At 39.9% G+C, this 13,055-nt stretch overlaps 1 protein-coding gene across 1 annotated transcript in view; it reads left to right on the top strand.

Annotated features, from left to right (window-relative positions):
* Window positions 1–13,055, top strand: part of LOC139722916 (cilia- and flagella-associated protein 54-like) — a 117,877-nt gene that overhangs the window by 58,657 nt on the left and 46,165 nt on the right. Inside the window, exons 40-48 of the mRNA XM_071634198.1 lie at window positions 4–159; window positions 935–1,126; window positions 2,686–2,773; window positions 3,540–3,719; window positions 4,163–4,430; window positions 4,798–4,884; window positions 5,448–5,570; window positions 6,247–6,300; window positions 6,755–6,906. Of these exons, the coding sequence (XP_071490299.1) occupies window positions 4–159; window positions 935–1,126; window positions 2,686–2,773; window positions 3,540–3,719; window positions 4,163–4,430; window positions 4,798–4,884; window positions 5,448–5,570; window positions 6,247–6,300; window positions 6,755–6,906 (1,300 nt within the window). The remainder of the gene's footprint in view (window positions 1–3; window positions 160–934; window positions 1,127–2,685; window positions 2,774–3,539; window positions 3,720–4,162; window positions 4,431–4,797; window positions 4,885–5,447; window positions 5,571–6,246; window positions 6,301–6,754; window positions 6,907–13,055) is intronic.

Here is a 13,055-nt window from a genome sequence, read left to right as displayed (position 1 = left end):
CAGGAGAGTCTGACGCCTTCAGAGTGGCCAGTGTCCCCCTGGATGTCGACCACAGCCTAGACGGCTTCCGCCACGCCCTGGAAAAGTCCAACTACACGGCGAGGGCACTGCAGCACAGCAGGAAACTCCTAGTCCTCTATCTGGCTGCCCAGCAGAATGGTAATGATTTGGAGGAGTCTGTGGGATGATAGAATAAAAAGCACCTTGTGGCTGTTGCCTGTACAATATGGAGCAAACTGTCCTGTAGGGAGGAAGTCTTGTGTAGAATTGATGATTTGGTCTATGTTATAGGACATTATTATTACCATCCATTAAACAAGGGGAATCATTTTTTGTTTTTTTGTTTTTTGTTTTTTTTTTGCCATCCAGTAATTCATTTGTCAGTAAGCCATATATCTGTGTACTGTAGTTGTTAGTATATTAGAGTAGTTGGCTTGTTCAAAATACCAAGGGCTTTGGTCTGATTATACATACATGTTACATAGAGAGTGGAATAGAAGATAAGCTGGTGTTGGTTCATACATACAATTTATCCAAAAAGGTGATTGTATTTTATGATTATTCATAATCATATCTTTTTTACCAAATCACTCTAATAGCCTCAAGTCACTAGAGTTACAGTTACCTAGAACACAGATGCACCATCATGAAGCCAGCAATAGCTTGCCAATCTGAATTCTGACCCTTGAACTTTCTTGCATTTCTTGCAATATTCTCTCACAGTTGTCCATGACTGAGGGTTGCATTATTTGATTGAAGTTGACTGAATCTTTGAATAGACAGGAAACTCTTGATGCAAATACAAACACACAAATTTCAGTTCCTTGTGCATCTGGACTACTGTGTGTAATTCTCCCTAGGTCAGTTATGTCATACACTGTAGTTATCAGTTGATTTTATGTTTATTATAATTTACAACCCCCCCCCCCCCCAGCTCCAGCTAGTGGTCCGAGTCGTCAAAGCCTCCACAGCCGCGTCGGCTTCTCCGAGACTGATGACAATCCCCAGGTCCCCGTGCCCCCTGACCTCAGGAGGTCAGAGTTCAAGGCCGTGACTGAGGTAGAGACGGCAGCGCTCCCCGTGTCCCAGCTCGCTGTGGTGGTGTCCTCCTATGACAAGACAATAGGTATGCTGCTTTGAAGGGAACCTTGCTTCTTATATCCTATGTTTAACCATTGTGCTACTAAAAGACATCACACACTTAAGTCATTTATTCAGTGAATCCGTCAGCTGCATGCTAAGCCAAGCAGTTGGAAAAAAAAGAACGAAAAATAACAACAGAACCGTAATTGCTGTACAAAACTCCCCTAGTCGTCATACATAGAGTGGTCAGAATAATGGGTTTGTAGATACTTGTGGCTGTTACTATTATTGTCCCCGCCGAACGGTTCGAGCAGGGGACTATGAAACGGGCTCCGTACGTGTGTGTGTCCGTGTGTCCGTCCGTCCGTCCGTCTGTGCGTCCGTGTGTGATCAAAATGTTCAATTTGCTACTTCTCTGTCATTTATGAGCCAATTTTGATTCTGTTTGCTTTATATGATAGCACTACATGGGAGCTTTGAAACTTCTACACAGAATTTCTGTTGTGACCTTTGACCTTGACCTTTGACCTATATTATACATTTTGCTTCAAAATGCTACTCCTTCGCCATTTCTAACCCGATTTCGATTCCGTTTGCTTTATGTGATGGCACTAGGTGAGGGCTTCAAAACTTTTACACAGAATTTTGACCTTTGACTTCTTTGACCTTTGACCTTGATTTTTGACCTATATTGTACATTTTGCTACAAAATGCTACTCCTTCGCCATTTCTAACCCGATTTCGATTCTGTTTGCTTTATGTGATGGCACTAGGTATGGGCTTCAAAACTTCTACACAGAATTTTGACCTTTGACCTTGATTTTTGACCTGTACCGTACATTGGGTACAAAATGCTACTCCTTCGCCATTTCTAACCCGATTTCGATTCCGTTTGCTTTATGTGATGGCACTAGGTGAGGGCTTCAAAGCTTCTACACAGAATTTTGACCTTTGACTTCTTTGACCTTTGACCTTGATTTTTGACCTATATTGTACATTTTGCTACAAAATGCTACTCCTTCGCCATTTCTAACCCGATTTCGATTCCCTTTGCTTTATGTGATGGCACTAGGTGAGGGCTTCAAAACTTCTACACAGAATTTTGACCTTTGACTTCTTTGACCTTTGACCTTGATTTTTGACCTGTATTTTTTACCTACATTGTACGTTTTGCTACTAAATGCTACTTCCGGCGGGGACATATATTACGCACCGCGTAATTTCTACTTTTCCTTGTGAAAGATAAGGGGCTGTGTTAAGCAGTTACATAGTTGAATGGTTTTTGGTAGAGAAAACAAATGCTCTTTCAAAGTTATCACATGATTCCAGAGTAAATTTGCATGTTTCTACTATTTGTACCTGCTTTAAGGGATATTCCCTCGAAAGGAAATGAGTAATAAATCCTAGAAACTATGCAATTTGGACAGGTATGTCACTCAGATGGAGTTAATCTTTCTTTCAAGACATGAATTATGACAAGTATTGGTATATCAAGTTTCCCAGGTAGCATACATACTGTATAAGCAAAGATTTATAGCAGAGATGTTATGATAGAGGTTACCAATCCTCATCTTTTTCTCTTCTCTATCAACGCCCCATCAGAAATGCTGATGGCTCGGAAGCAGAGTGGTCTTGCTGCTCAGGCCATGCATGAATTAGGAAACATCCAGTACCATGCATCCAACATCAAGTAAGTAACTGCCATTTATCCTCTTTTTGGCATTTTATTTTTCTGACTCTAGATAACAGGTTGTTGGTGATTAAGGGAGAATTTTGGAGTCATCTCTTTTTCTACATTATTTCCAGTCATTCAGCAGTTGTAGCTTCTCATTATTGTGATTTTTGTTGTATGCACCTAAATTGCATTTGTTTTTTATATAGTTTGGCTGTGATAGAAAGCCATATACATTGTGTGTGTTTGTGTGTCACACTTAAAAATCAAAAACTCTAAGTTATGCGTGCATGTATGCTATTGGTGTATGTCAGTGTTCCGTGATGGTACAAGATTTGAATTGTGTGGTGAAATAAAGATATAGATTATTGAAACATTTGAGGTAATGTTTGCTTCTTTTTATAGCCTTACATTTTCATGATACACTGAGTCCTCTTGAGAGCACCTCTGGGCTGCAGTTGCTACAACCTAGTATACCTTGAATGGAAATGTATATACTGTATACGGCATTTATTCAGGGATTCTAATTTCTTGTGAATTAGGACTTACCAACTATTTCGCGAATGGTAAAATTCACGATTTGAAGTACAGTAATGAACGGAGAAAGGTGTGCATACACTTCACATTATGGTCAGGATCAGAGTCAAGAATATATTTGCGTGTTCTTTAATTCATAAATATCACCAGACTCACAAAATACAATGGCACATACAGTCATATATCAGCCATTTCTCAGTGCCTGGCTATCCTTTGAAATAGTGATTACGATTTTCTGTCCCCACAGGGCTGCCTACAAGTGGTGGAATGATGCCCTGGACCTCATCCTGGGCACCACGGACACCCTGAAGACCTGGCGGCGGCTACTGAGTGACCAGCAGGCCAAGGACGTTAGCTCCCAGCTGCTTGACCGGTGTGGGATGTGGGGCTGCCTCCTTGGGGCCATGCTGGCTGCCAAGATTGCTCAGTAAGTCAGATGATGTCATCTCTTTTGTTACAGGAAATAATTGCAAATCATTTGTAAATAATTTGATTATATTTGTGATATGATTCAATAAAACATACAATTAAAAAAGAAAAAGAAAAAAGTCTGGAGTTGAGCTTCGTGAAGCACTTTGAATTGAATTAACATATTTTTTTTGTTTTGTTTCAAGTGCCAAGCAATTTTTGCTATGCTTTAGAAGTGCCAGCCTATTTAAGACATTTGAATATGTTTGATTTTAGTTCTGTGTGTTGATATGATTGTGAAGATGATGAGAAAATGTCCCTTATCAGAACTATACCAACAAGGAAAGTGTTTGCATTTATCAACATGATATAGTCATAATGTAATGTCAACTGAAACCTGCCATCCAACATCAAGTTCATGGTTCCTCACTTGTAACATATCAATTTTCTTCTTCATTCTAGATATGTCTTGACCTCTGACCTCGGCATGAGACTGGAGGCCTGCTTCCTGTCCGCCTTCCTCTTCAAGGCCCTGTTCCGCACCACCCTGCCCCACCCCACTGCTGACAGGGATTACGCCCTCTACGAGATTGGCGAGGGCTGTGAGGTCCAGTACCTGGTCCCCGGGGTGGACCTTCTTTCGGACAGGTTTCGCTGCGATGGACGCACCCTGATAGCCACCTTGCGCTGGGTCTCTGAGGAACTGTCCAGGGCCAAGCACAACCTTCTGGTACATGAGTTCACAAAACTGCTGGAATCTGCGGAAATTATCAGTGTGTTGTCAAATCCAGACTTTTATATTTATTAGTACAAGATGAATATGGTGGAATGCAATGAACACTTACAGAGATTCAGAGAAGGAGGAAAATCTAGTCACAGAGCTTTCTCAGGCACACACAACATGTGAAATTGTGCATGCTAAGTTTGATCCAGATTTTTCTAATAGCTCTTTTATGTTATGTGTTATGATTTTAAATGCATGCAGCTGTTCCAGTTGTGCTCAACTCACAACAGATTACAGACTTTACATGTTTCATAACCCGACAGTGAAACAAGTGTGTGAGTAAAATGTCATTATGTGTCTGTGTTTCTGACAGGTTCTGCCACTGCTGACCCTGTACCAGTACATCACAACATTCCTGTGCAGGGATCTGCAGCGGGCTGTTGATGGCAGAATTCTCAAGGTACCTCTCACTTGTTTACTACTGACTTCTAAAAGCCCTTGAATCAATCCAGTCTCATGATCCATAAAAGAAATGTCCTCTGTATTTCAAGTCGATATGTTACTAAAAGCGCCTCCCCCTTCAACAAAAAAAAGACAAAAAAGACTAATGCATTTTTTTTTCTTATATTTGTGTTATCTTGATGGGTAGCCATATGCTGAGGTAACGCTGACTGATATATTTTCTAAGGTTGACAAAAAATGCAACGTTACTAATTTTGCATATCCAGTGCATCATTTTTTTAAAAAAAAAGTTTTAAAACTTTGCCAGCCATTATGCCTTGACTGGACTGTGACTGATGTCTGCCTCATGCGCATACCTTGGAAGTCCACAAAAACTATTCTTCAGTCAGTATGTTGTGTCAGAATGCCATTACCAATTATTGCATATTGCATACTCACCAGACCTAGTGGATGATATTCCTTGAATGGTCATCATCAAAATTTCAAAGAAGAGATTATGCGACATAGAGCAGACCTTGTACAATTCTTTTTGGCCTGACACTCTTTGTGTCTCCCCCACAGCTGAGGATCCTGACAGACTTGGGACTATACAGCGAGGCCTACACAGTGCTGGGCAGACTTCTCCATGGAGAGAGACTGCCCCAGACCGCCGACAAAAACTTCCGACAGGTGGAGACAAAGATGGTAAGCACAGACGCTTTGTCTCCATTGTTACCCAGATGTTGGCGTGGAATATATTAGCATGGATTTTCACAATTGGGACACAGTAGTATGATATGCAGGAATGTATGTAACAATGGTTTTAATTTAAGTAATGCTTCTGTATTACTGGTTTGCAATGTTAAATACATGATCTGCCACCTTGTGTATTTGGAAAAGTGAATTTTGAGATATGTGTATCACAGCAGTGTCGAAAGAAATCTCCTTATCTCCTTTTTTGAGTGTGGGGTGTGCTTTTTTTTTCTTATTTCTTTGTTCAATAATCTTGATTGTCTTTAAGCTGAGTCAATACATTTCATACATGAACATGCTTTATACAGAAAAGATTTGTCTGAAAGTGTCACTCATTTTTTCTCTCTTTTTTTTGGAAATTGGTTCTTCATTGGATTTCAATGTAAAAAAAAAAAAAATCAATATATTGATGAGGATGGATCAGTTCCTGCTTATCAACAAAGACAAAATTTGGAGTAGATGCTCTCAATTACTCAGCTGACCTTTGATATAGATTTTTGAAAATCTGTTGAGGCTTCTGTTAGATGATACCTTAGCCGCTGAATAAAATTGATAGGCATTGTAAAATACTAGATACTAGCTGTTTGATGTACTAATTGTTCTTTGAATTATTCATCCTGTTTTGCAGCTGACACAGAAGTTTGATACGGGCAAGCCACTGACTGAACCTTCCAACCTGAAGGTAAACACTATATATATTCAAATGTTAAACCCCCCCCCCCTTCCCACACACACACACTGCCCCTTCATTCCTCTCTCTTTTAGCTACCAAAGACCCAGTTGTAATACATCTGCTATGCATGTGAATTTTATATAGAAGATTCTATTTTCAGCCACCAAATACTCAGTTGTGATGCATTTAGTTTTCTTGTGAATTTTATAAAGCATTTATTTGCTCCTGAAGAATGTAGTATATCTTGAGATTGATAAAAATTGCAAAATGTTTTCAGAGGAACAGGTCAATCACAGTCACATTGGGTAAGTGCATTTTTTAACCCTGTTATTTTCGTAATCTTCAATCAAATTTGACTTGTACATTGGTTGCAATTTGATACCAATCACACCCCACCACCTTTTCAAGTGTTGGACATGTTTAGTGTCTATAACAGTGGAGTATTTTCGTGCATTATCCTCAGATGCTGGAATATCTGATGGAGAAGCGGGTGTCGCCCTCGCTGGCGATCCTGTATGGTCCACACCTAACATGCCACCTGTCACTGGCCCAGGCTCACCTCATGGTGGCGCTAGCATCCACCATCCAGGTCATACCCGAGAGAGACAGTCTGAGGTTGGTAGCCGAGACTCAACACTCACCATGATGTTACAGTAGTGTAGGATGAGAACGCAAAGCAGTTTATTCACATGTCTCATCTATCTGTCTGTCTGTTTGTCTGTTTGTCTGTCCGTCTGTCTTCCCTATGTGTCTGTCTTTCTCGTCTCTTTATCCTCAATCTATTCTTTCCCTTATCTTTTCTCTGCTCCTGTATTTTATGCTGTCTACCAATCTTGTCGTATTGTTGTCACTTAGAAGATTTGCAGTTTAGTCTATCACAAGACTTACAGTGCTGATCACGTTAAACTTACCTACGCGTTACCCCAAAAACGCGTCGGTACGTGTACTTCCGCGTTGCGTTTCGCCATACGCGATCGCAACGCGTACACATTGTACAGCAAAATATTCCCTTCCCTTTCACTATTGTGGAATAGCGCCATCTCGCGGGCAACATTTCATTATCTGTACTTGTGTTCGCGCCCGCGCTCCCACCGCAATGCGATCCATATCGGGCCGCGCCATGATATTGACTCAAAGTGAAAGAGCTTTATAACTGACTGTGAATTGAAGAAAAAGAAGAAAACATGTGTGCTTTTATAGTTTTTATGTGTCACTGAGAAGGGGTGATGTATTCAAAAATGAATAAACACGTATTTTCGGCGTTGACTTGCTCATTTTTACCTGTCGGTACTGAATATTGCTTTAGCTTGAGTTTCATTTTTATGGCATGCTTGCTCTTCATGTTGATGTTTCTTTCATTCCTTGGTGGTTGGTGTTGTTTTTTTTTTCTGTGAGGTGACCTACTAAGTATCTTGTTTTAGTGTACGGGCTGAAATTTTCGCGGTGGATTTATTTTCGCGAATTCCGCGAATTTCGCGAATCGCCTTTGAACCGCGAAAATAACAACACGCGAAAATAACAACGCGCGAATAACTAAGTTTAGTTTACTTAGGCCCTCGCAACCGCGAAATTAATAACACGCGAAAACGTCCCCCCAAATAGCAATTTGCAAAAATATCTGTACGCGAAAATTTCAGCTCGTACAGTAATTCCTATCGTTCCGAACGCATACAATCGCGTTAAATCACAAAAAAAAAAAACGTAATGAATAAACACGTATTTTCGGCACTGGCTTGCTCATTTTTGCCTGTCGGTGCTGAATTTCGTTAGCTTGATTTTCTTTTTCATGGCATGCTTGTTCTTCATGTTGATGTCTCTTTCATTCCTTGGGGGTTGGTGTTTTGTTTTTGTTTTTTCGTGTGAGGTGACCTATTTTGTTTTAATTCTTATCGTTCCGAACGCATAAAACCGCGTTAAATTAAGAAAAAAAAACACGTAATGAATAAACACGTTTTCACGGCGCTGCCTTGCTCAGAGTCATTTTTGCCTGTCGATGCTGAATTTCTTCAGCTTTAGTTTCATCTTTATGGCATTCTTGTTCTTCATGTTGATGTCTATTTCATTCCTTGGGGATTCGTGTTTTGTTTTTTAATTCTTATCGTTCCGAACGCACACAACCGCGTTAAATCACAAAAACGTAACGAACAAACACGTTTTCACGGCGCTGACTTGCCCTTCTTTTGCCTGTCGGTGCTGAATTTCTTTAGCTTGAGTTTCATTTTTATGGTATGCTTGTTCTTCATGTTGATGTTTCTTTCATTCCTTTGGGGTTGTCGATTTTCTTTTCTTTTTTTTTTTTTCGTGTGAGGCGACCCATTTTGTTTTAATTCCGCCTGTCGTTCCGAACGCATACAACCGCGTTAAATCACAAAAACGTAACGAATAAACACGTTTTCACGGCGCTGCCTTGCTCAGAGTCATTTTGCCTGTCGGTGCTGAATTTCTTCAGCTTGAGTTTCATTTTTATGGTATGCTTGTTCTTCATGCTGATGTTTCTTTCATTCCTTGGGGGTTGATGATTTTTTTATTTTTTTTTCGTGTGAGTTGACCTATTTTGTTTTAATTCTTATCGTTCCGAACGCATACAACCGCGTTAAATCACAAAAACGTAACGAACAAACACGTTTTCACGGCGCTGACTTGCCATTCTTTTGCCTGTCGGTGCTGAATTTCTTTAGCTTGAGTTTCATTTTTATGGTATGCTTGTTCTTCATGTTGATGTCTATTTCATTCCTTGGGGATTCGTGTTTTGTTTTTTAATTCTTATCGTTCCGAACGCATACAACCGCGTTAAATCACAAAAACGTAACGAACAAACACGTTTTCACGGCGCTGACTTGCCCTTCTTTTGCCTGTCGGTGCTGAATTTCTTTAGCTTGAGTTTCATTTTTATGGTATGCTTGTTCTTCATGTTGATGTTTCTTTCATTCCTTTGGGGCTGTCGATTTTCTTTTTCTTTCTTTTTTTTCGTGTGAGGCGACCCATTTTGTTTTAATTCCGCCTGTCGTTCCGAACGCATACAACCGCGTTAAATCACAAAAACGTAATGAATAAACACGTTTTCACGGCGCTGCCTTGCTCAGAGTCATTTTGCCTGTCGGTGCTGAATTTCTTCAGCTTGAGTTTCATTTTTATGGTATGCTTGTTCTTCATGTTGATGTTTCTTTCATTCCTTGGGGGTTGATGATTTTTTTATTTTTTTTTCGTGTGAGTTGACCTATTTTGTTTTAATTCTTATCGTTCCGAACGCATACAACCGCGTTAAATCACAAAAACGTAACGAACAAACACGTTTTCACGGCGCTGACTTGCCATTCTTTTGCCTGTCGGTGCTGAATTTCTTTAGCTTGAGTTTCATTTTTATGGTATGCTTGTTCTTCATGTTGATGTCTATTTCATTCCTTGGGGATTCGTGTTTTGTTTTTTAATTCTTATCGTTCCGAACGCATACAACCGCGTTAAATCACAAAAACGTAACGAACAAACACGTTTTCACGGCGCTGACTTGCCCTTCTTTTGCCTGTCGGTGCTGAATTTCTTTAGCTTGAGTTTCATTTTTATGGTATGCTTGTTCTTCATGTTGATGTTTCTTTCATTCCTTTGGGGCTGTCGATTTTCTTTTTCTTTCTTTTTTTTCGTGTGAGGCGACCCATTTTGTTTTAATTCCGCCTGTCGTTCCGAACGCATACAACCGCGTTAAATCACAAAAACGTAATGAATAAACACGTTTTCACGGCGCTGCCTTGCTCAGAGTCATTTTGCCTGTCGGTGCTGAATTTCTTCAGCTTGAGTTTCATTTTTATGGTATGCTTGTTCTTCATGTTGATGTTTCTTTCATTCCTTGGGGGTTGATGATTTTTTTATTTTTTTTTCGTGTGAGTTGACCTATTTTGTTTTAATTCTTATCGTTCCGAACGCATACAACCGCGTTAAATCACAAAAACGTAACGAACAAACACGTTTTCACGGCGCTGACTTGCCCTTCTTTTGCCTGTCGGTGCTGAATTTCTTTAGCTTGAGTTTCATTTTTATGGTATGCTTGTTCTTCATGTTGATGTTTCTTTCATTCCTTTGGGGCTGTCGATTTTCTTTTTCTTTCTTTTTTTTCGTGTGAGGCGACCCATTTTGTTTTAATTCCGCCTGTCGTTCCGAACGCATACAACCGCGTTAAATCACAAAAACGTAATGAATAAACACGTTTTCACGGCGCTGCCTTGCTCAGAGTCATTTTGCCTGTCGGTGCTGAATTTCTTCAGCTTGAGTTTCATTTTTATGGTATGCTTGTTCTTCATGTTGATGTTTCTTTCATTCCTTGGGGGTTGATGATTTTTTTATTTTTTTTTTCGTGTGAGTTGACCTATTTTGTTTTAATTCTTATCGTTCCGAACGCATACAGCCGCGTTAAATCACAAAAACGTAACGAACAAACACGCTTTCACGGCGCTGACTTGCCATTCTTTTTCCTGTCGGTGCTGAATTTCTTTAGCTTGAGATTCATTTTTATGGTATGCTTGTTCTTCATGTTGATTTTTCTTTCATTCCTTTGGGGTTGGTGATTTTTTTTTCCGTGTGAGGTGACATCTTTTGTTTTAATTCCTACTCGTTCCGAACGCATACAACCACGTTAAATAAATAAAAAAAAAAAAACCGAACAAACAACATAATGAATAAACACGTATTTTCGGCGTTGACTTGCTCATTTTTACTTGTCGGTGCTGAATTTCTTCAGCTTGAGTTTCATTTTTATGGCATGCTTGTTCTTCATGTTGATGTTTCTTTCATTCCATGGAGGTTGGTGATTCTTTTTGTTGTTTGTGTGAGGTGACCTACATGTATTTTGTTTGAATTCTTATCGTTCCAAACGCATACAACCGCGTAAAATCACACACAAAAAAACAAAACACGTACCAGGGGTAATGAATAAACACGTATTTTTGGCGTTGACCTGCTCATTTTTACCTGTCGGTGCTGAATTTCTTTAGCTTAAGTTTCATTTTTATGGCATGCTAATTCTACATGTTGATGTTTCTTTCATTCCTTGAGGGTTTGTGATTTTTTTTTTTTGTGTGTGTGTGAGGTGACCTTTTTTGTTTTAATCTCTATCATTCCGAACGCATACAACCGCGTTAAATCACAAAAACGTAACGAACTTTACACGTTTCCACGGCGCTGACTTGTCCTTCTTTTGCCTGTCGGTGCTGAATTTCTTCAGCTTGAGTTTCATTTTTATGGCATGCTTGTTCTTCATGTTGATGTTTCTTTCATTCCTCGGGGGTTGGTGATTTTTTTTTCGTGTGTGTGTGTGTGTGTGTGTGTGTGTGTTAATTAGGTGATCTACCAATACTAGTATTTAGTTTTAATTTCTATTGTTCCGGACGCTATGTCCAGAGCGTCTATACACATTGGAACTCGGGGACTTTTTGTAGCAGAATACTAGTATCCGATGCGCGTACCGAAGTTTGGATACGAAATCGCGGTAGAGTGCATTCTTCTTCACAAATTTTCACCACAGCCAGTTTTACAAAATGTACGCATCTTAACACGTAACGCTATATCATGAATATCATGGAGTATGTTTATATGACAGAAATAAATCGAAGTGATAACATTAGAGTACACGAAATATGTTCCGTTTCGGGAAATAAAATAAGATTTACAGAGACTCCAACCCCAAGCACCTTCTGATCTGGAGATTCTCCCGCCCGAAACCCCTAACAAACGGGAGACTCCAAGTTGATGTGTGCGAAGCACGAAGTTCCTAGGATTTTAGATGTTTTCTGGTGCTATCTAAAGGCTTATTTTTTCAACATACATACGACCATACGATAGCAATAAGTAAGAAATCCTTTCCACCGGGAGACACAGAGCCAGGGCGGGAGAAATCAAATCTCAAACGGGAGAACGGGAGATTTTGCGAAAATGGGCTTTCGGCGGGAGATCTCCCGTCGAAAAAGGGAGGGTTGGAGTCTCTGGATTTACTTTCTGAGATTGCATCATCGAAGGATTAATCGTGAAAAAGCTTTTTATTCCCTTTCGACAAAATAAATGCAGGAGACTAAAGCTGTGATTGTTGTTTTATGAACTGTGTACTAGTATTGGCATTCAGTGCTTGTGCAGCAGTGAAACAAAAATTTTATTCCAACCCATTTGTTCACACATCTTTGCCATATGCCACACGCAATTTATCGAAGCGTCCACATCGTCCTCTGATAGCGGAAATGGGCTCCGGGACATTCCATTCAATGACGGGGTTTTTATTTTGCAACGTTGTCAACTAACTCTCGTGTAAGCAAGTTCTTGCTACGGCTAATCTATTTTATGATGCATCATAATCTATTTATGCTTAGATAACCTAAATTTGCAGAGACATAGAAAAAGATTTGACATTCAATCGTGATACGTTTAACTACTCATTCACCCTGTACTGTAATCCGCATGAGATTGTCTGCTCCGCACGTGTTTTCGCTATAACTAAAAGTTCGATCGCGATGGTACGCTGTGTGTGTGTACCATAGAGCTGTATTACCGATTCTCTACGGTGTGTACTGACTGTGAAGGGTGTACGTAGTATACTGTATGTACGGCGCAGCACGTGACTTTTAATGGTACCAAGGCACAAACAAATTGGACATACGAAGTCGTACATTCAAGAGCTAAAACAAACAAATGGCGAAATCAAACTCCACCACTGAAATGGTATTGACACTTTAATGTAATGAGTATATTCCACGCTCATGTTTGACCGAGTTTTGAGAAGAAATTCT

Source organism: Diadema antillarum, unplaced genomic scaffold, assembly GCF_040938485.1.
Source record: "Diadema antillarum isolate AM-2024a unplaced genomic scaffold, OU_Dant_1.0 scf00000177, whole genome shotgun sequence".
Lineage (NCBI taxonomy): Eukaryota > Metazoa > Echinodermata > Echinoidea > Diadematoida > Diadematidae > Diadema > Diadema antillarum.
This window is presented reverse-complemented; position numbering and strand designations above follow the sequence as displayed.